Source organism: Bidens hawaiensis, unplaced genomic scaffold (genome assembly GCF_021521415.1).
Source record: "Bidens hawaiensis isolate Kalapana, Puna unplaced genomic scaffold, B.hawaiensis_p1.1 tig00002343_1, whole genome shotgun sequence".
Taxonomy (NCBI): Eukaryota; Viridiplantae; Streptophyta; class Magnoliopsida; order Asterales; family Asteraceae; genus Bidens; species Bidens hawaiensis.
This window is the reverse complement of record NW_027491127.1, coordinates 643,223-662,067: the sequence shown is the minus strand read 5'-3', so window position 1 is coordinate 662,067 and position 18,845 is coordinate 643,223. Positions and strand designations below refer to the sequence as shown.

The following is an 18,845-nucleotide window of genomic DNA, read 5'->3' as shown; positions in this document are numbered from 1 at the left end:
ACCTGCAAAAAAGACACCGTGAGTCTTACATGAAGGACAAGAGGGGGGGTCTTCCTGTAACCACCCTCCGGCGTGAGAATCAGTAACGTTCGTAAACGGAGAAAGTACTGAAGTAAATAGATTAAGTGTAGTCAGAATGTAGGTGAGTGAATGAATACCTCATACCGTTTGACAGGGTATTTATAGCCGAAGGGTATAGGAAGATGATTGGGGCAGTTGTCCTCTTCTAGAAGATCTTTGATAACCGCCTGGACGCGTGTCCTCTTGTGATAGGTTGAGCTATACGTCTCATGTGTATGAGTATAACAACCTGGACACGTGTCGTCAAATGATAGGACAGATCGCACCCTGGCCATGTGCACGGTTATAATAACCTGGCCAGGTGTCCTTTGTTCATTGGTTAGTATGTCGCGTATTCCCCAAGTAAGAATCGTGAACCTTCTTCTAGAGAGTATTTGATTGGTGACAGCTGTCCCGCTGGTATTGTTTTCCAGTTATTTAGGCGGACAGGTGTCTTGTCCTGCGGATGCCTTTTGAGGATACCAGGATGCTTCCGCGCGTGTTATGAGGACGTTCTTCCTCTATCGTGATATGCAGGTGATTCATATGTTTCGCGTGTGGCCTATTAGAGGTTCCTCTGCCACCCGCGGGTGATATTTAAGGGTATTTGAGTCTTTTTGGTACCCTACCTCTATAGTTGGGATCTGTCATTTATGGTTGGATCATTAGATTTGTCAAAATACATTGAGTTTGATTTATTAAGAATAAAAAGTGCTTTATCAAGGATTGGAAAAATATAATATGTGAATTTGGGATTGACGCACGAAAATCAGAAGGGAGAGTGGAAGAGGAACAATTAATGTCATTTTTAAACTTGCTTGAACAACACAAGTGGACAAAAAATAATGATTTATGGGCTTGGGAGTTTGAAAATCAACAAGAGTTGTTTATGATAAAAAAAATTAAAGAAAATATATAGAAAAGAGACGGGGGGGAGCAAACTGGGTTTTACCGGGAACATCAAGCCAAACTTAGATGTTAGCATGGATCCCGATCATGTCAACATAGCTGGCCTGAGTGGGGTGGTGGGGCGCGACTTGGTCGCGCAGTGCTAGCTTAACTGTGAAAGTCACCGTTCGAAAAAAAAAACACATATGGAAACTATTTGGAATAGGAGTATTCCCCCAAAAAAAAAGTTAATATTTATGTGGTGACTTTGATTGAATAGATTATCAACAAAAACTAATCTTTCTAACAAAGGGGTGGATATTCCATGTGTAATGTGTTTGTTTTGTTCTAAACCATGATTACGACTCAACATCTTTTCTCTCTGTGTTATTGCAGTAAAGGCTTGGATTTTGGTTTGACAATGACTTCAAATTTTAGTTACATCAAGGCTAATGATTTAAAGACAAAGCTCGTTTTGTATTCGATAGTCCGTTTTTCTTTAATTTGGATTTTTACTAGAAACAAAAGCCTTAGTATTTCTTGGACCATGTGGCTTTAAATTCCTCTTTGTTCATCTAATTTTGATTTTGTGATATTTGGTTAGCTTTCTCCGACCTTCATCTTTTAATGTTATATTGATAGTGTTTTTTTAAGATCATTATAATTGTCCATGAAGGAAGTATTTAACTTCATTTTCATATTGATTGGGTGATAAGATGGTTATGATGTAGAATAATAGGTCAATAGTTCAATCACTATAAAAATTTTCATTTATATGTTAAAAAAACAGAAGCATTTTACTTGAACCTAGTTCAAGTGTGAGTGATTAGTGACTTTTAATCCTTTTAAAATCAGTGGTTAGAAATATAACATGAAATTTATCACTTAAAAAAGTAACTTTAATTGCAAAGTCCATGTATAGTTTATCAAATACTTGATTATTAAAATCAAATAAATGGTACAAGCCGAAAATAACATTGTTCCACTACTATACAAAATCCCAGCGGGTTAATATAAGACCAGTCCATAAGCTTGAGTTTAGGCTCGAGTATGTTTGAATTCGATTTAATTTAAGTTTTTTAACGAAACGATGTTAAATAGCTTATTGCCTTTGTACTAACAAAAGAAAATTTAAAGGGGGTCCCTTAACATCTCTTTGGTTCATCATTATTCCTCACATGGTTGTTGTCATGTGTGTGGAAACTAGAAAGCCATCATCTAGATCTACAACTTACATGTGTACTCGTACCTTCAAATTTTTTTAATTTGCACCTTATTCTCCATTTTTATATTTCCTTTCTTATTAATGATATATAGCATTGACATAACTACTCATGACCAAGATTCCCAACATTTATATCTTCATCATGTATTCTCTTGGATTAGTCGTTTTCACAAAATCAAAATTTAACCCCCCAAAAAAAAGTTAATGGTTGATCAAACAACATTTAAGGAGTATGATTAACTATATATGGACATGTTCAATAAATAATGAGTTTTAAGTAGGGATATAAAACCAGTATTATAGCTAAAACAATCAGTATGATTGTCTATGTTGGAAGTAATTTACTTGAAATTAGGCTTGTCACTTTATTTGCAGCCCAAAACCCGACCCAAAAAACTTTTCAACCCGAACCTAAAAGTACTTATATAGTTATATCCATGGAACCCGAATTATTCTAACTTGAGTCGGTTATTTTTACTCGTTTAGGGGTTACGGGTAAACATGAGAAACTCTAGAAACCCGTTTAACCTTTTATACCCTAATACTTAGACGACTTAATTATATTTAATTCCCTAGAGAATTCATTTGTTAAGTATTCCACACTCCACAGAGTTCAACTACTATGGCTATTCTATTTCTAAGTTATAATTGGTTTATGTATGCGATGGTATAGAACTCCTCACTAAAAAAGATTGAGACACGTTCCAAGAAATCGATAAAGGTATTTTAATTATTACTTCTTGTTCATTTATATCTAACAATTCTAATAATTATTATTTGGCTTTGTTTTCAATATAGCGTTGGAAATGAAGGAAAAAACTTGAATCGAACGTGAAGAACGAAAATGTTTATTATTATTATTATTAATTTAATTTGTTTACGGATTGTATTTTTGACTTTTGTTTGTTTATATGCTTATTTACATTACAAGTGAAGATGATAATGTCTCTTTAATTTTAACAATTTATGTATTCTTTTGTTTTCTTAGATTTATAATATAATATTCAAAACCCGATAAAACCCGAACCCAAATAACATGAGAGAGATTAGAGCTGGATTTCGATTCTAAATTTAAATTTCTCAAAATCGAGGAAGCTAACCCGAGAAACTCAAAACTTTAAGTATACCCGGAGAGCACCCTACATAAATTAGTTCAAGTGGCTAAGTCCATGTATTAATTATTAAATACCTGATATTAAAGATAAATAAATAGTGCAATTGTACAAGTCGAAAAGATCAACGTTCCACTATTATACAAAAGCCCAGTGGGTTTTTATAGACCCAGTTCGTAAGCTGTTTTAACTTTTAAGGTATCAAACTATCAATGTGCCATTGTTATTATCTCGGGCCGAAGTTATAATTTATATTAGGTTATAGAGGTAATTTGTTATTTAAAATATAGAAAAAAAGTAAAGTGTTGTGAAACAAGCCTAATAGCAAACCAACACAGATGAACATGTAGGGAGAAATAAAGAGATTTCATTAATTAGATGTATTGCAATAAGATACAATATGATATTATATAAGGATGAGAAAACTTGGAGAATAAGCCAAACCTATTTTAGGTGTTGATAACCATAATTATAATTATTCATAATACCACCCCTTGGTTATCAACTTCATACGCTTGAAGATGTTACCTCATTAAAAACCTTGCTAGGAAAACCCAGTGGGACAAAACCATAGCTAAGGGAAAAAGAGTGCAACGCGTATTATCTCCCCCTGATTTAGATATCCGTTCAATGATAAATATTGATCTTTTGTGAAAGTTGTCCAAAACTTTTGTAGTCAATCATTTGCATCTTCAGCCATTTACTTGCGAATCCTTAGGTTGAATAACGTTTCATGATCTTCATTTGAAAACTTCTATTACATCATCTCGTAAACATATACCACTGTATTGATAACCCTGTTGTGTTTTTCTGCATCGACAATACTAGCCAAACTTGTTTTGATGAGTTAGTAAAATATAAGTACATATCTTTCATACCTGAAATATATATATTTTAACTCATTCTGATGTCTCCTAGCTATACACATGCTGATAAATATAAATAAAATATATAGAAATCATGTATAGTTAGCAATAAATAATAATGTGCATATGCATTTAATTGTGATACTTTTGAACCCAGAATATTTCATATTGTGATAGGAAATGATATAGAGTGCATTGTTGGACATCTTTTAACGTACTCAAAGAATGAATCTTGTATTTGGTAAATTGTCTCAACATTTTCATATGTACTTTGATAGATTGATGATAAACATATAATTACACATATACTCAAACCGCAAGTTGAGCAATAATCACATCGTGTCAAGGTATTTCAAAAATTCTCCTTCTAAAAGTTCTGCAGTTTCTCTTCGATGATGTGTACATCATCACTGTAAACTGTGATTATATGAACTTTAAGAGTAAAATTTTGATAAAAGTATTACTAATGACATCCAACTTATCCCCCTCCTTATCAAAATAATTATTGAATGTACCATGCTCAATCCGACTATATCAGTCCATACGCAATAAGCATAACTCTATGCATTTTCCAATCTATCATGAACTTATTTCCAACTTGACAAATTATGCATGTGTATTCACTTTTCCAGGATTTTTGCTGTATAAACTTGCTCATTTAACACATCAATTTTGTATCACATATCAAAAGTCCATATTGTACCATTTCTTTGTTTATTGAGATATCGTACTCATCATATAGATTCTCTTCTATGTGTATGCTTATTGATGCACAAGAATTCCATCATTAAGATGTATTAGTTAACCTTTCAGGTATTCAACTACCTTAGGAAACTCTTTAGAAGTTACATTTATGTTCAACATATTCAATAATCATAACATATTCAAATATGAATCTGTATACAACATGAGTCATAGTGTTCTCGAGAATTTAATTTACATGATTTGATAATTCAAATCCTTCGAAGACTTTCTTGTAAACTTTCAGTATCAACTGAATCACACAATTTATTAGACGCATATCAATTCTCTCTTTTTATTACCAGACTATTTAGATATCGGAAAGTCATTGATTCCACTATTGGAGAATATGTCTCCTCATAATTAATCATGGGTCTTTGCAAAAATTCTTGTGCCATCAATTTTTCCTTATATAACTTGATGAATTTTCATAACTCATATACAATACCCGTTTGTATCTAACACATTTTACAACTTTAGTTGTACGGACTGTTGGCCCAAAAAAAACCTTTCCTTTATTTAGAGAATTCAACTCTGCCCCGTTTGCGTCTTTCCACTTTGGCCAATCATTTTTACAGACAAATTTAGAATATTGATCCTCATCATCATCATTTCAAGCGCTAATTATACATATATATAAAAGTATAGTGACGTCGACTTTATTTCGATTCCATATATCTTTGTAGACATGATACAATATAATTTATTGAGAGCTCTTTGTTTTTGGGTATCTAAAGTTCTTCAAGAACCATTATGTCTAATCTCTTTCAAGATACCTTTTACTGCACCTCGACTTGACCATCTTCATTACTTGTTCCAATTTTCGAGGAAATTTTACCTTTGGAACCGATTGGTCTACCATGTTACACGCGTGTATTAGACCCATTATCAATATGCTTTTGTCCTTCTTAGACAACTTTAATTGGAGCATTAGCAGTTGGTATATGTGTGTTAGATAGACACTCTCTTTTAGTCAGTGAATCGTCTGGTAATTGATTCATTAATCTTTATACATGAATTATCCTTTAAACTTTTAGTTCATAGAGGATCAATGATAATTCATTTCAACTAAATTCATTTTCCGACTGCTTTATTTCTCCCTCTAATGTTGGGAATGTTGATTCACTGAAGTGAAAACTAATGAGCTATAAAAAAATTAACGGCTCTAAGTAATAATCATATATATCGACATAAATTCCCAACTTCCTTTGTGACCTCATCTTTGTGTCTTGTGGTGGATTAATTTCTGTATATAATACACATTAGATGAGAAATACTTGGTTACTGACCAAAAACCAATTACAATAGGAAGGAAGTATCATAACTTGTTGGCTTGATATGGATTAGTTTTTAAGACATGTAATATCATATGTACTCAAATACAAACATAAACATTTGCTCTCGTGATAATTGCATTTGCAACCAATTATAGACGTTGAGTAATCGTCTTTAACAAAACAATTTATGTAAGAACATAATTTGTTGTTAAGTTCAACACTTATTCCAATGATCACTATTAACTTCGGAATCAAATTCATTATTATTATCGAATGTAAATATACCAATCTGGAATAGTATGCTTGCTATCTTATTAGCTAAGCCATAGATCATGCAAAACATGAAGTTGCGATCTTGATAACCATTTAGACGATGCATCGATTTTAAAACACTAAATGGTATCATGTTAGGCTATTCCATAACATCTAGGGATTCACACCCTACTTCAGTTGGTAAATAAATGATTTCCCTTGAGAGCTATATTACATGTATAATTATTATGAAGAATCTTTTGGTTCCTCAATAAATTTTACATCATTGACTCGGTGTGGTCTAACCGGCCGCTCCATTAAATAATCATGATCCATAAACTTCAGGTTTATGATCGTATATGTATTATGTTTTTTTAGTACAAGATTGTAAATATTAGTGAACATTGTATTATCGTTTCAAACGATCGTGTGATTTCACTTTTGTATTTCCACATTTTATTCTCATATATGATCAATCTCTTTGCCACATGTGGTGGTCGATCTCATTATTAGCATGATCAGCATTATAATTCCGATAGTCGCTCTCATTATTAATATAATCATCGTTACAAATTTTCAAATATGTCCATGATCGCAACAATCATTGCGTATCCACATTCACTTCGTGAAATGATATCAAACCAACACTTTTCATGGTTTATTCTTAATTTTCTTGGACATAGATACAAAATCACTTCAAACCCTTCATACGTGTTAATAATATGCTACTTTAGGAGCATATTTAAAGTTTGACAAATGAAAAATGATATTAATCTTGTGTTTCCTCATAATTAATTTTCTCTTCACATGATATTAGTAAAGAAGTAATTACATGAATGAGTCATGTATTCTTTTGATAAATTTATAATTTTTTTAATAATGAGATTTAGAGAGAATGACACTTCAGGTGTCATATAATTCTAAATAAGTGAATCTTTTACGATACCTAAGCATCATCGAGAGTAAAATAAAACATCAATTTGTGATTAGCTTTAACTGATATAATTCGTATGTAAATAATCAGTAACATGTAGATGACATATATATCACAAAGTTAAACCACGCAATTCACAATCTTTATTAAAATGTCATCATATTAAACATTATTACAAGAACTTCATGAAATAAGATTTTTTTTTTTTATCTCAAGTAGATATATTTAGCGAATCTATATATAATTATGTATTTGATTCTGACATGTATCACAAATAATAACATGGTTATCTTACATACCATTTTATTATACTTTACTTTATAACATAAACAAATAAAATATGAAATATGAAGTGATTAATCACTAAAAGAGAACTTAAAATCTTGAATATATCTTAACATAACTCATTCAGTTTCATATTCAAACAGAAACAGAAGACATAATTTAATTTCAATTTAAAAAGAATAATGGAAGCCCATATCTAAACTTGGTTCTAAAGAAGACTTGAAATATTTTTCTTAAAATATCTTTCTTTTCTTCTTTTAAGAAAATCAATTGACATTATATTTTTTATATCAAAAGTTACAGTTATTGGTACTTTTCTTTTGACAAAAGAAAATTGTATTCCTCGTATAATATCTAGAAATAATTTTGAAATATTATAACATATATAACTATGTATTTACTTCAGATATTATCAAACTTTATTATAGCAACTAATTTACACGTCATATAATTTAAGAAATACTTATGTAATAGTCGCTTAAAATATTCAATTATTTTGCAAGTTCCATTATGAAAAACTAATAATCAATATTACTATAAACCCAATATGACGATGCCAATTTTGCACTAGAAATATAAGCAAATTGCAATTTTTATCTAAAACCAGAAAACCATAAGAAAGGAAATAAAACAATCAATTGTCTAGATATATATTGAGATCGTATGATATTAATAATATTCATTAGAATTCAACTTATTATATTCCCAAACTAAATAAAAAAAATTAAACAAATTAACATATTAAATCATAATAAGTCAATAAATATCTCAGTAAAGGGGACTACACGTGAAAGTCAAAGTACGATCAACAAAGTACAGCTATGTAAATTTGCAATCGAATCAATATGCAATTTCCGGAAATATAATGTTTCAAGCAATGTTTCGAGCCATAAAAAAAATTAGAATACTAGATATTAACATATTAACTGAATGTTCTAAATTCAAATTGTTTTAAGTAAACTTAATTTATTTGTTTCTAACATAAAACAAATATAGTAATTGTTATATGTGAAAAATAGTTTAAATCAACAAATTATATTAAACAATCAAGACATATAATTTAAATCGATAAGATTAAGACTTGATTTGATTAACATACTGATATTTTAACTTACTTTTTCAATCGTCCTTGTTTTAGGAGATCAATACCAAACATATTGATTAAAGATTGAAACATAAATACATACTACATAATTGAATATGCAATCGTAATTATCAAAGTATCATGAATAACAATAAAACTTACTTGATGAAACTATGACAGATAAACGGTACAAACTTCGTGCTGATAACGTGTTGTGAAACAAGCCTAATAGCAAACCAATAGAGATGAACATGTAGGGAGAAATAGAGAGATTTCATTAATTAGATGTATTGCAATGAGATACAATATGATATTATATAAGGATGAGAAAACTTGGAGAATAAGTCAAACCTATTTTAGGTGTTGATTACCATAATTATAATTATTCATAATATAAAGTTATGTTTATTGTTCTCCAAAAAAGTATATATATTTGATATCTAATAATACAAGATTAAAAGTTGTATCTAAGACATAAAACACTAAATTTATCATTCAAGATAATTCTGATTGTATAGTCTCAAGAATGAAAACTTAAATAACTAAATTTCGTTACATTGTTTTAAAGGACAACTAAAAAAACCAAGAAACGGACTCAAGTAGGAAGCAAGAGGCCCAAAGGACAAAAATCGAAACCAAAGAAAACAAAGGAAAAAACAAACCGTAAACACTTACAAAGGGTAATTCACAAAAGTAAATTTACATTAAGACTCCCAATCCACACTCGCCCTTTTGCATCTATTTGTGATTTAAATCAAAGAGTAAGCCTTAACATAACATACCAACTTATCTATTGAGTATTCCTTGAGCTTGAATATTTTCTCGTTTTTAGCTTTCTAAATCACTCAAAAAGAAACCGCCTATATTGCCCTTATTATCATACCCGTTTCCTTACCCATCTTATATTTTTTGGTAGTACGTCAATAGATTGTATCGAATCACTAAATTTTCTTACATGATTTAAGAAATGTGCTTGAACCATAAAACATGTTCAATATATTTTGTCATTGTTTTCACTTGCAATAAAGAGACTTTTAGATCACGTCATTGGTTAACATGTGTTGAATCTTATGTTCTATAGTGAACACTGTTTTAACGTTGGACTTGTTTTAAGTAAGTCGTGCAAAATGCAGCTCATGCGTTTCTGGACTAAAACTTCTTCGAACTCATGTGTGCCCGTGAGCACAAATGCAGCTCCGAAAACCCGCCCAAGTGAGGCAGTTTTGTGCACTCGTTTTTGGGACTACTAAGTACTAATTGATGCATTTCATAACTGTTAGATTATTAATGATCATTATTTTTTGCAAAGGTTATTAATGATCATTAATTTTCGGTTTAAACTGCAATAATAACCATTATTCAGTGTTATTATGCACTAATGGTCATTATTTAGCTATGGGTTTTATGAAAACCAGATCAAATGTTGTAGTTCAAATATACACAAAAACAATATCACTCTCAATCTCTTTGCTACGCCTACAACATTGCTCTCTTTTTGTTTCAGGCAAGTAATCAAGTCCGCTAGTACGTTGCTGAACAGACCGCGAATCTATTTAAGGGAATTGTATCAAATACACGCCCGGTTCAATGTTACCATTTCTTGCTTCATTTGTTTACTGTTTCAGATGATCATTCGGGTTTCTAACAAACTTAAACAGGTTTTATTAATTATTCACATATTTCGTTTCAGAATGAAATCCCAACCCATGAACGCTATTGTTTCTGCGATCATGCTTTCTGTTGTTGCTGTCACAACCAGTTTGGTTGCACGACTGCCTAATGCAGTTAAATCACATGCTGAGAAACTAGAAAAATTCATCGGTGTGAATTTCAAACAGTGGCAGCAAAATATGCTCTTTTATCTTACCACATTGAACCTAGCAACGTTCTTAAATGAAACCGTTCCCCAAGTTGAAAAGTTGACGAAGGGGAGATGGATGCCCAATTAGTGAGCATGGTTCTTGCTTGAAATCATTCGGATTTCTTGTGCCATAATTATGTTTTAAATGGTATGGTAGATGCATTCTACAATATGTATTGCAAAGGCAAGGCTGCCAAAAAATTATGAGAATCTTTGGACCGCAAATACAAAAAAAAAGACGCAGGTACTAAGAAGTTCACGGTGGCTAAATTCTTGGGACTATAAAATGATAGACTTAAAAACCTCTTGAATTTTAGCTTATGACAATATTTGAGTCATCATTTCAAAGTCCTAGAACTTAGTCGCCACGAACTACTTAGTACTCGCATCTTCAGTTTTGTATTTGCGGTCCAAAGACTCCCATAATTATTTGGCAGTCTTAACTTGGCAATACACATTGTAGAGTGCATCCACCATACCAATATAAACATAATTCATGCATAAGAAATGCGAATGATTCCAAGCATGAACCACGCTTACTGATTGAGCATCCATTTCCCCTTCATCAACTTGGGGAACGGTTTCAATCAATAACCTTTCTAGGTTCAACATGGTCAGATAATAAACCATCTTTTGCTGCCACTGTTTGAAATTCACATCGATGAATTTTCTTGTTTCTCAGCATGCGTTGTAACTGCAATAGGCAGTGGTGCAACCAAACTAGTTGTGACGGAAACAACATAAGTCATGATCGCAGAAATAGAAGTGTTCATGGTATGGGATTCCTTTCTGAAACGAAATACATGAACAAATGATAAAATCTATTTAAGTTTGTTACAAATCTGAATGATAATCTGGAACAGTAAACAAATAAAGCAATAAATGGTAACAGTAAACCAGGCTTGTGTTTGACATAATTTTCTTAAAAAGATTCGCGGCATGTTCTTAGGGTACACCAGTTTAAAGTAGCAACGTACTACCGGACTTGATTACCTGCCTGAAATGAAAACAAAGCAATGTTGTAGCAGAGAGATTGAGAGTGATATTGTTTTTGTGTATTTTTGAACTGCTGCATTTGATACGGTTTTATAGCCATAAAACCCATAACTGAATAATGACTATTAGTGATACTGAATAATGACCATTAGTGCATAATGATACTGAATAATGATCATTAGTGCAGTTTAAACCGAAAAATAATTATCATTAAGAATAAATATATGTTATGTATATTTATTTATATGACCATTATTATCATTTATATTACTACTAGCTTTAGAAACCGGTGTGTTACACAGGATAAATTAATGTATGAATTACAATGAATAATTTAAAACAAATAAAAAAAATATAATTAAGTCTTTTTATATTATGTAAAAAAAATGTATTACAAATAGTTTTCACAAAAATGCTATACATTCCATACCCGGTCATAGACAAAAAAGACATCAGATTTTTCTTTTTGAGCAGCTTTCATGTTGTCCTTATAAACACATTGTTATTCAACTATTACAACAGTCTTATCTACCTATACTAATAAAAGAAAATAATTATGGATACATGACATTCTGAGGTTAATTTTCAATATAAAATTCCCGTCAAAATCATTTCTCTTCTGTTGATGGAATATATTCTAGCAATGTACATTGGTATAATATGTAAATATTTATTTGTATAAAAGTGTATAGATATAATACAAATATAGTTTAAAGAAAAGTGAATAATTTAATTATATATAATATAAATGAAGTGTAAAAGGAAAGTGAATAATCATTGATATATGCCATATATTAGTTTTGGAGGGAAAAACATTGTGAGGATTAACCACAAACTGACATGTGTCACAATTATTTTACTTTATTAGAATAGGTAGATAGATTAAAATAATGAATTATAGCTTATTATATATTACTTTGGTAATTGTTGACGAACTATATTACCCTTTACTTGCTAATAAAGGGTTTCCTTTTGGGCGTATATAAGGGAGAGATTAAGCATAAAATCATAGCCGAATCACAAACACAAAACGATTTTGTGTTCGTCTCTGTCCCCCATTCTTAGTTTTTCCCTAAACATAAACCCTATCTTTAACTATACATCCTAAAGGGAACTTGACCAAGTTGACAATAATTTCGTCTGGATCATACTCCTCTGTTGTGGTTACTAGGGGTGAGCAAAAAACGGTTCGAAACCGTCAGAATCGAGGAACCGGAACCGAACCGGTGCCTCCGAACCGCTAATGTGTGTACCGGTTCGGTTCTTGGTTCTCAGAATTTGCATTAAACGGTTCCCGGTTCGGTTCCGGGTAAAACCGGCGGTTCTAGACTTGAAACCTAAGAACCGGAATATTCAAAACGTTTTAAATAAATATACCAATCCCTATTTTTTATACAGTAACTTATTAACCGGCATTCATTCAATCATTTTTTTTATTCAAATCTTCTTTCTCTACGTTCAAGAACTAGCAACCATGATCAATTTTGATTTAAGCTATCAAGGTAATTTAATATAAAATGATTTGATCTTCCATTAATCTATCGTTGCTAATGATTTTTTTAACTTCAACACTTAGATTTTAATAAAAAATATAACGGATTAGTTTTACCGTGAAAGAAGACATACAATTGTATAAACTTGTTTTGCAACATGCAAAGTTTGCATAACTCATTTGATAAATAAATGATCGAACCGGTTCTAGCCAGAACCGATTAGCGAGAACCGGCTTTAGCGGTTCTGGAACCGAACCGGTTTACTATAATAGGTTCCGGTTCCGGTTCTATTTTTCACTCATTTTCAATTCCGGTTCGGTTCTCGCGGTTCTGAACAGTTGCACAGCCCTAGTGGTTACACTTTGTGTTGTAACAGGTATACATATTGTCATAGGCTTATCATATCATTCATGTTTTCTATTATCATCCTGAAGAACTAATCGACATACAGATTCTCGGTTACTATCTTAATTGGAACAAAGCTAAAGTGATTGTTGATTTATTCTAGTGACCGCTAATATACAAGGTCATGAGATCTAGTCATTGATAATACCAATTGTTACAATATCTTTGTATAAGTTGTATGTGTGTAGATCACTTTATTGCTCTCGAGTATGAAAATTTGAATTTACAATATTGTTAAGTTATGGTATTGGTGAGCTAAGGCCCTCTTGTGATGCTAAAGAGCGAAGTGTTTGGTATCGTCTTGAAGAGGGGAACTTCACGAATGAAGCACGTCTTTTAAGACGATGTATCGTTCTCTTCGCGTACAACGACTGGAAAAATGGCATCGCTCTCTCTTTCAACTTGAGAATTAGAAAGAAGATCGTTCGATAACTCACAAGAAGCGCAAATATTGCCAACAAGTCCCACCACTTAGAGTGACTCAACGGTAATCGGTAAAGTTTCCTAATAACTTCCTCACCCGTGATTTTCGGGTCACCAGGTAATAATCCATCAAAAACCAAGTTTAGTAAATCATTCTTGTATCCTCCCTGCAATTGATCACTTTCCTTGATCAGATAAATAACAATTTGATTAATGGAATTCTTTTTTAATTAATTAGAATTTGTTAGGAATTGGAGTGGGAAAAAATTGGATATAGAACTAACTTTATAATATTAGTGTCTTTACGAAGTTAAAATTTTAATAGGTTTTATAAAATATAATCGTTTCAAACAATCAAACTAGTAAAATCGGCCAGTTTGGTTTGTCGCATTTGTAAATTCTACTTGGTGATCTTGCCTATAATTTTTAAAAACGGCAAAACTGGACCATGAATGCCTATAATAATACAAACAAACAAACGAATGCATTTAACCAGGCCCGACTCTCACCCCACACAAAGCTCGACAACCTTGTTGGGCCCATTTTCAGTTGGAGCCTGAATTTTTCTAATAAAATTATGTTTATTTAAGGGCCTAAGTTTATATAAAGGATTTGAGCCATTCTGATTTGTTCTAGTAAATTAGTGATAAATTGGGCCTTTATTGTCAATCTTTTGAAAAATAAAAATTATATAAGGCTCATTTTCCATGCTCATCTTGAGCACTCGAAATCTCAGACACGGGCTTGCATTTAACAAGATTGTTACGTGTAAGTACCTGTATTGCCCATGATCCATAGTTTAAGTATGAAACCGGGTAGCGCCAAAACGGCTTTGGAAGATCAGGAAGTTGGCGAAAGAATCCGGAGGTCATCATCATAACACCCTATGTAATTGTGTATCATGTAAAATAATTAGCTTATAATGTTTTGTAGACATAGGCGTATCATATGATTCAGATGTGATCTTACTAGTACTCCGGCCCCGATTACAAGTCCCATGAGAAAATTGGGTACTAGTGATGCCACAATCATCATACAACTCTCTATCACCGCAATCGAGCCGAATATATTGAGACAGTAGAAAGCGTATCGTGAGAATCCGTGATTAAACTTCACCATGTTCCATGCGATCGTTCCTGTGACAAAGGAAACCGCCACCAAGAATGGGAACGACGATAGGAAATTCGCTAGTATAAACGCGCCCACCCCGTAGTATCCATTGAGTCGTTCCCTAGTAAAGATCTTAACACAGGTGTAACCAGTAAGTTTTTCAGTAACAGGTTCTCATGAATAAAAAAATGTTGATACTACTTTGAAATAAATATAATTAATAGTCTACCTTCATATCTTCGATAAACGAAGGGAAGCTTCCGATGGACATGAAGGTCATAAATCCGGTTATGAACCCTCCACACGCTCCTCTCGCTAGTATAGCGGTATAACCAGTACCAACATCGTAGAATATCGTCCCGACACATATAGACACAACTATGTAAATAATTATACGTAACCAATAATATCCCATATCTCTTGACATGTTCACAAAAGATCTTCGAGTCAATGTGCTAAGTTGCTTCCACCATCCTGCTTGGCTCGCAGTACTCGCATAGGTCTCAGTTCCGCGCTACAAATGGAAATCAGTAATCAGATTATAAGATAATGAGATAATGATAACATGATCAATAAATAATAACTAATTACAAACAAATTTAATTTAAAGATAAAAAATAAATCAAATAATAATAACTATAATTAATAGATAATAAACTTACCATTGCCGCGAGCTGTTTAATCTTTGATCTAGCTTTCGCGGCTTGTTTGGACCACCGGTATTTCTCTACTAAGGCCGCCTTAATCTCTGCTGTTACCATATTCATATAAGGGTCTGATTCTTCTTGTCCCTCCTACAAATAAAAACATTAAACAAGAACAAAACATGTTAAAGATAACAAAATTTAAGGAGTTGTATTGTTTGATATAAACAACATTAAAACGAACAAATGGTAGCCAAAACAAGAAAAAAAAAACATACGTATATTCTCGATGATCCCTTCAGTGTGGTTGCTACAATGTCAAAGTCCGAATTGATACAACGCAGAAAATGGTCGGACGGGTTTCTTTTGATTGGACATGGGAATCCAGACTCGGCAAAAAACTGTAAAAAACCAGTGGTGTAAAATAAACATGAGAGGATAATATGGATATGGTCACTTAAGTCTTGTATGGCATAAATGTAACATGTCATAGAAAAAAATTGATAGTAATAAAGTCCGAGTTATTATTCTTATATGATCTTATACCTACCATAAAATAAATCCGAAACAATGAAAGGAGAATAATCAGAGGGGCATTTACGACTCGGAAAACAATCGCAAAATACCCGAGTCGCAAAGCTTGTCGTGAAACATGTTTTACAAATGAAGGGTGTTTGTTATATTACAATATGTTTGGTTTTTAACAGTTACTAAGGTCTCGTCTAGTTTCTTGCTAGTCGTGGTTTTGTTGTTATATATATATATATATATATGACGCCTTTAAAAAAAACTAAGGTCTAAGTACTAACCTCTATAGCTTCCTTTGACTCTCCAAAATATACAGTTTGGCCTCCTGATAAAAGAAACAAGTCATCGAATAATGCGAAAACTTCACTGCTCGGTTGGTGGATGGAAGAAATGACGGTTCTTCCATCACGGGCGACGCTTTTTAGAGCATGAGCCACGAAAAACGCTGAGGCGCTATCAAGACCACTTGTTGGTTCATCTAGAAACAAAAGTCTTGGCCTTACAAGAATTTCAAGTGCAATACTTAGCCTTTTCTTCTCACCGCCACTTATGCCCCTCAAATGCCAATTTCCGACTAATCTATCCGCACAATCCTCGAGTCCCATCTCCATTATTGTTCCCTCGATGGTGTCTTCAATCTCTTCTTTAGTTAATGTTGATGGTAGCCTTAGATGGGCTGAGTAGGTGATTGTTTCTCTAACCGAGAGGGTTCCCATTAGAACATCTTCTTGTGTCACGTAAGCCTACGGATATATTACTTTCGTCAATCGACGTTTATTTTAAGTCATATACGAAACAAACATGTTGCTGATACAAGATTTTGCTATAAAACATATACGAAACAAACATGTTGCTGATACAAGATTTTGCTATAAAAAATATTGGTCGATTACTAGTTTTGCTAAAGATTAGCTATAGACACATTTTGCGTCATTTCAGCTACGGATATTCCGTTGCATACAAAATCAGTAGCGAAACCAAAAAAATAGAAAAACATAAAATTTAATAATACCTACCACAAAATGGAAATAATTATTATTTGAAAAACAGCTTTAATAATATCCATAGCAAAATCCGCACAAAAAAAAACAAAAAAAAAACACATATATATTAAAAATAACTATTTTTGTAGCTAAATCCATCACAAATATGTTTTCGTCAGAACAAAGATAATTATCAATTGCAGAGCAAATCCGTAGAAAAGTTATTTGCTACGAATTTCACCATAGCAAATATCTGTTTTTGTAGCAATTACATCTGGTTATTTGCTACAATGTATTACACTATTACTTTCGTTATTCGTTGTTTATTTAAGTTTATATACGAAACAAACATGTAGTTGATACATAATTTTGTTATAAAAAATATCGGTCACTAGTTTTGCTAGCTAAAGACTAGCTACATGCACATTTTGCTTCGGTAGCTATGGATATTCCGTAGCGTATAAAATCCGTAGCAAAACCAAGAAAATAATAAAAATTTAACAATACCCACCACAAAATGGAAATAATTATTATTTAAAAAAACTTTAGTAATATACATAGCAAAATCCGCATCAAAATCCAAAGAAACAAATATCTTAAATAACTATTTTAATTTGTTGCTAAATCCATAGCAAATACGTTCCGTCATAACAAAGATTAACGAACTTCATCATAGAAATGATCAACTACAAACCAAATCCGTAGTAAAAGTTATTTGCTAAGAATTTCGCCATAGCAAATATCTGTTTTCGTAGCGGTTACTTACCATAGCACCATAGCTTAGGTTCTTCTTCTCGCCATTTACTAGAACATTTCCGGTCATCACCACATTCTTTGCTAATCTACCTATATGGGTAACAATCCAAATCACATTATATTCAACTAATTTAGAAATAAGAAACTTGAACTAGTTACATCTTTAAATAGACATATATATTGGAAGAAGTGATGTAAATCCTTGTTCATGTAGTTCTTTTTGTGGTTTTGTTGGTGACTTCTCTCTGGTTGTGGAGGTTGCTCTTTGGATGTTTGGTTTTGTTTATAAAATTTTACTGTTCGAAAAAAAATATCTTTGAGACTAGGATGAAACTAACCTGCTAAAGCATCAAGTAGTGTGGATTTCCCCGAACCAGACGGACCCATAATAGCCATGATTCGACCTGGTTCGGCAAATCCATTAAGGCCATGGAGCAACCGTTTGGTTGGTCCATCGCCAGAGCTCGGAAGCATCACCCTTAGATCTTGCCACACCAAATAACATGCCCTTTCTTTCATACTCAAACTTGGGCCTACATTCATTCCACAACCACCTTCATCACAACCATCTCCATGCTCAGCCACTCGACCGTTGTTACCGCCGCCACCGCCATGATTTCCCACTTCTATGTTCATCTTTAGAAAGAACCTTTCACTTTCAAAGATGAAGAATAAAAAGAACCCTGTTTGGGAGATATTTATTACCTTTTCTTTATAAAATTTGAAGTTGATATATATTTGAGGTGGAAGTAGCTAGGTTAGCATGGCCATGCATTTATTTTGAAAGCAATGGTTGGTTGGTTGGTTGGTTGTTGAATGACTTTAACATTTTGTTTAAGTCTTTTAAATTAGATCTACGGAAACACAGGGATCTCAATAACTGTCATCGGTTCAATCATTAATTGTAAATTGAATATTTTTC

The 18,845-nt window shown here is 32.4% G+C and overlaps 1 protein-coding gene across 1 annotated transcript; it reads right to left on the bottom strand.

Moving 5' to 3' along the window:
- Positions 1 to 12,671: 12,671 nt before the first annotated feature.
- LOC143618931 (ABC transporter G family member 15-like) lies at positions 12,672 to 18,627 on the bottom strand. The gene is made up of 10 exons (XM_077090982.1): positions 18,262 to 18,627; positions 17,934 to 18,013; positions 16,466 to 16,927; positions 15,935 to 16,057; positions 15,675 to 15,806; positions 15,242 to 15,526; positions 14,872 to 15,144; positions 14,679 to 14,786; positions 13,419 to 14,069; positions 12,672 to 12,734 (listed from the first exon to the last, which is right to left on the bottom strand). Exons 1-9 carry the CDS (start codon positions 18,557 to 18,559, stop codon positions 13,719 to 13,721), a joined length of 2,112 nt encoding a protein of 703 aa, XP_076947097.1. The 5' UTR covers positions 18,560 to 18,627; the 3' UTR covers positions 12,672 to 12,734; positions 13,419 to 13,718.
- Positions 18,628 to 18,845: the final 218 nt, after the last annotated feature.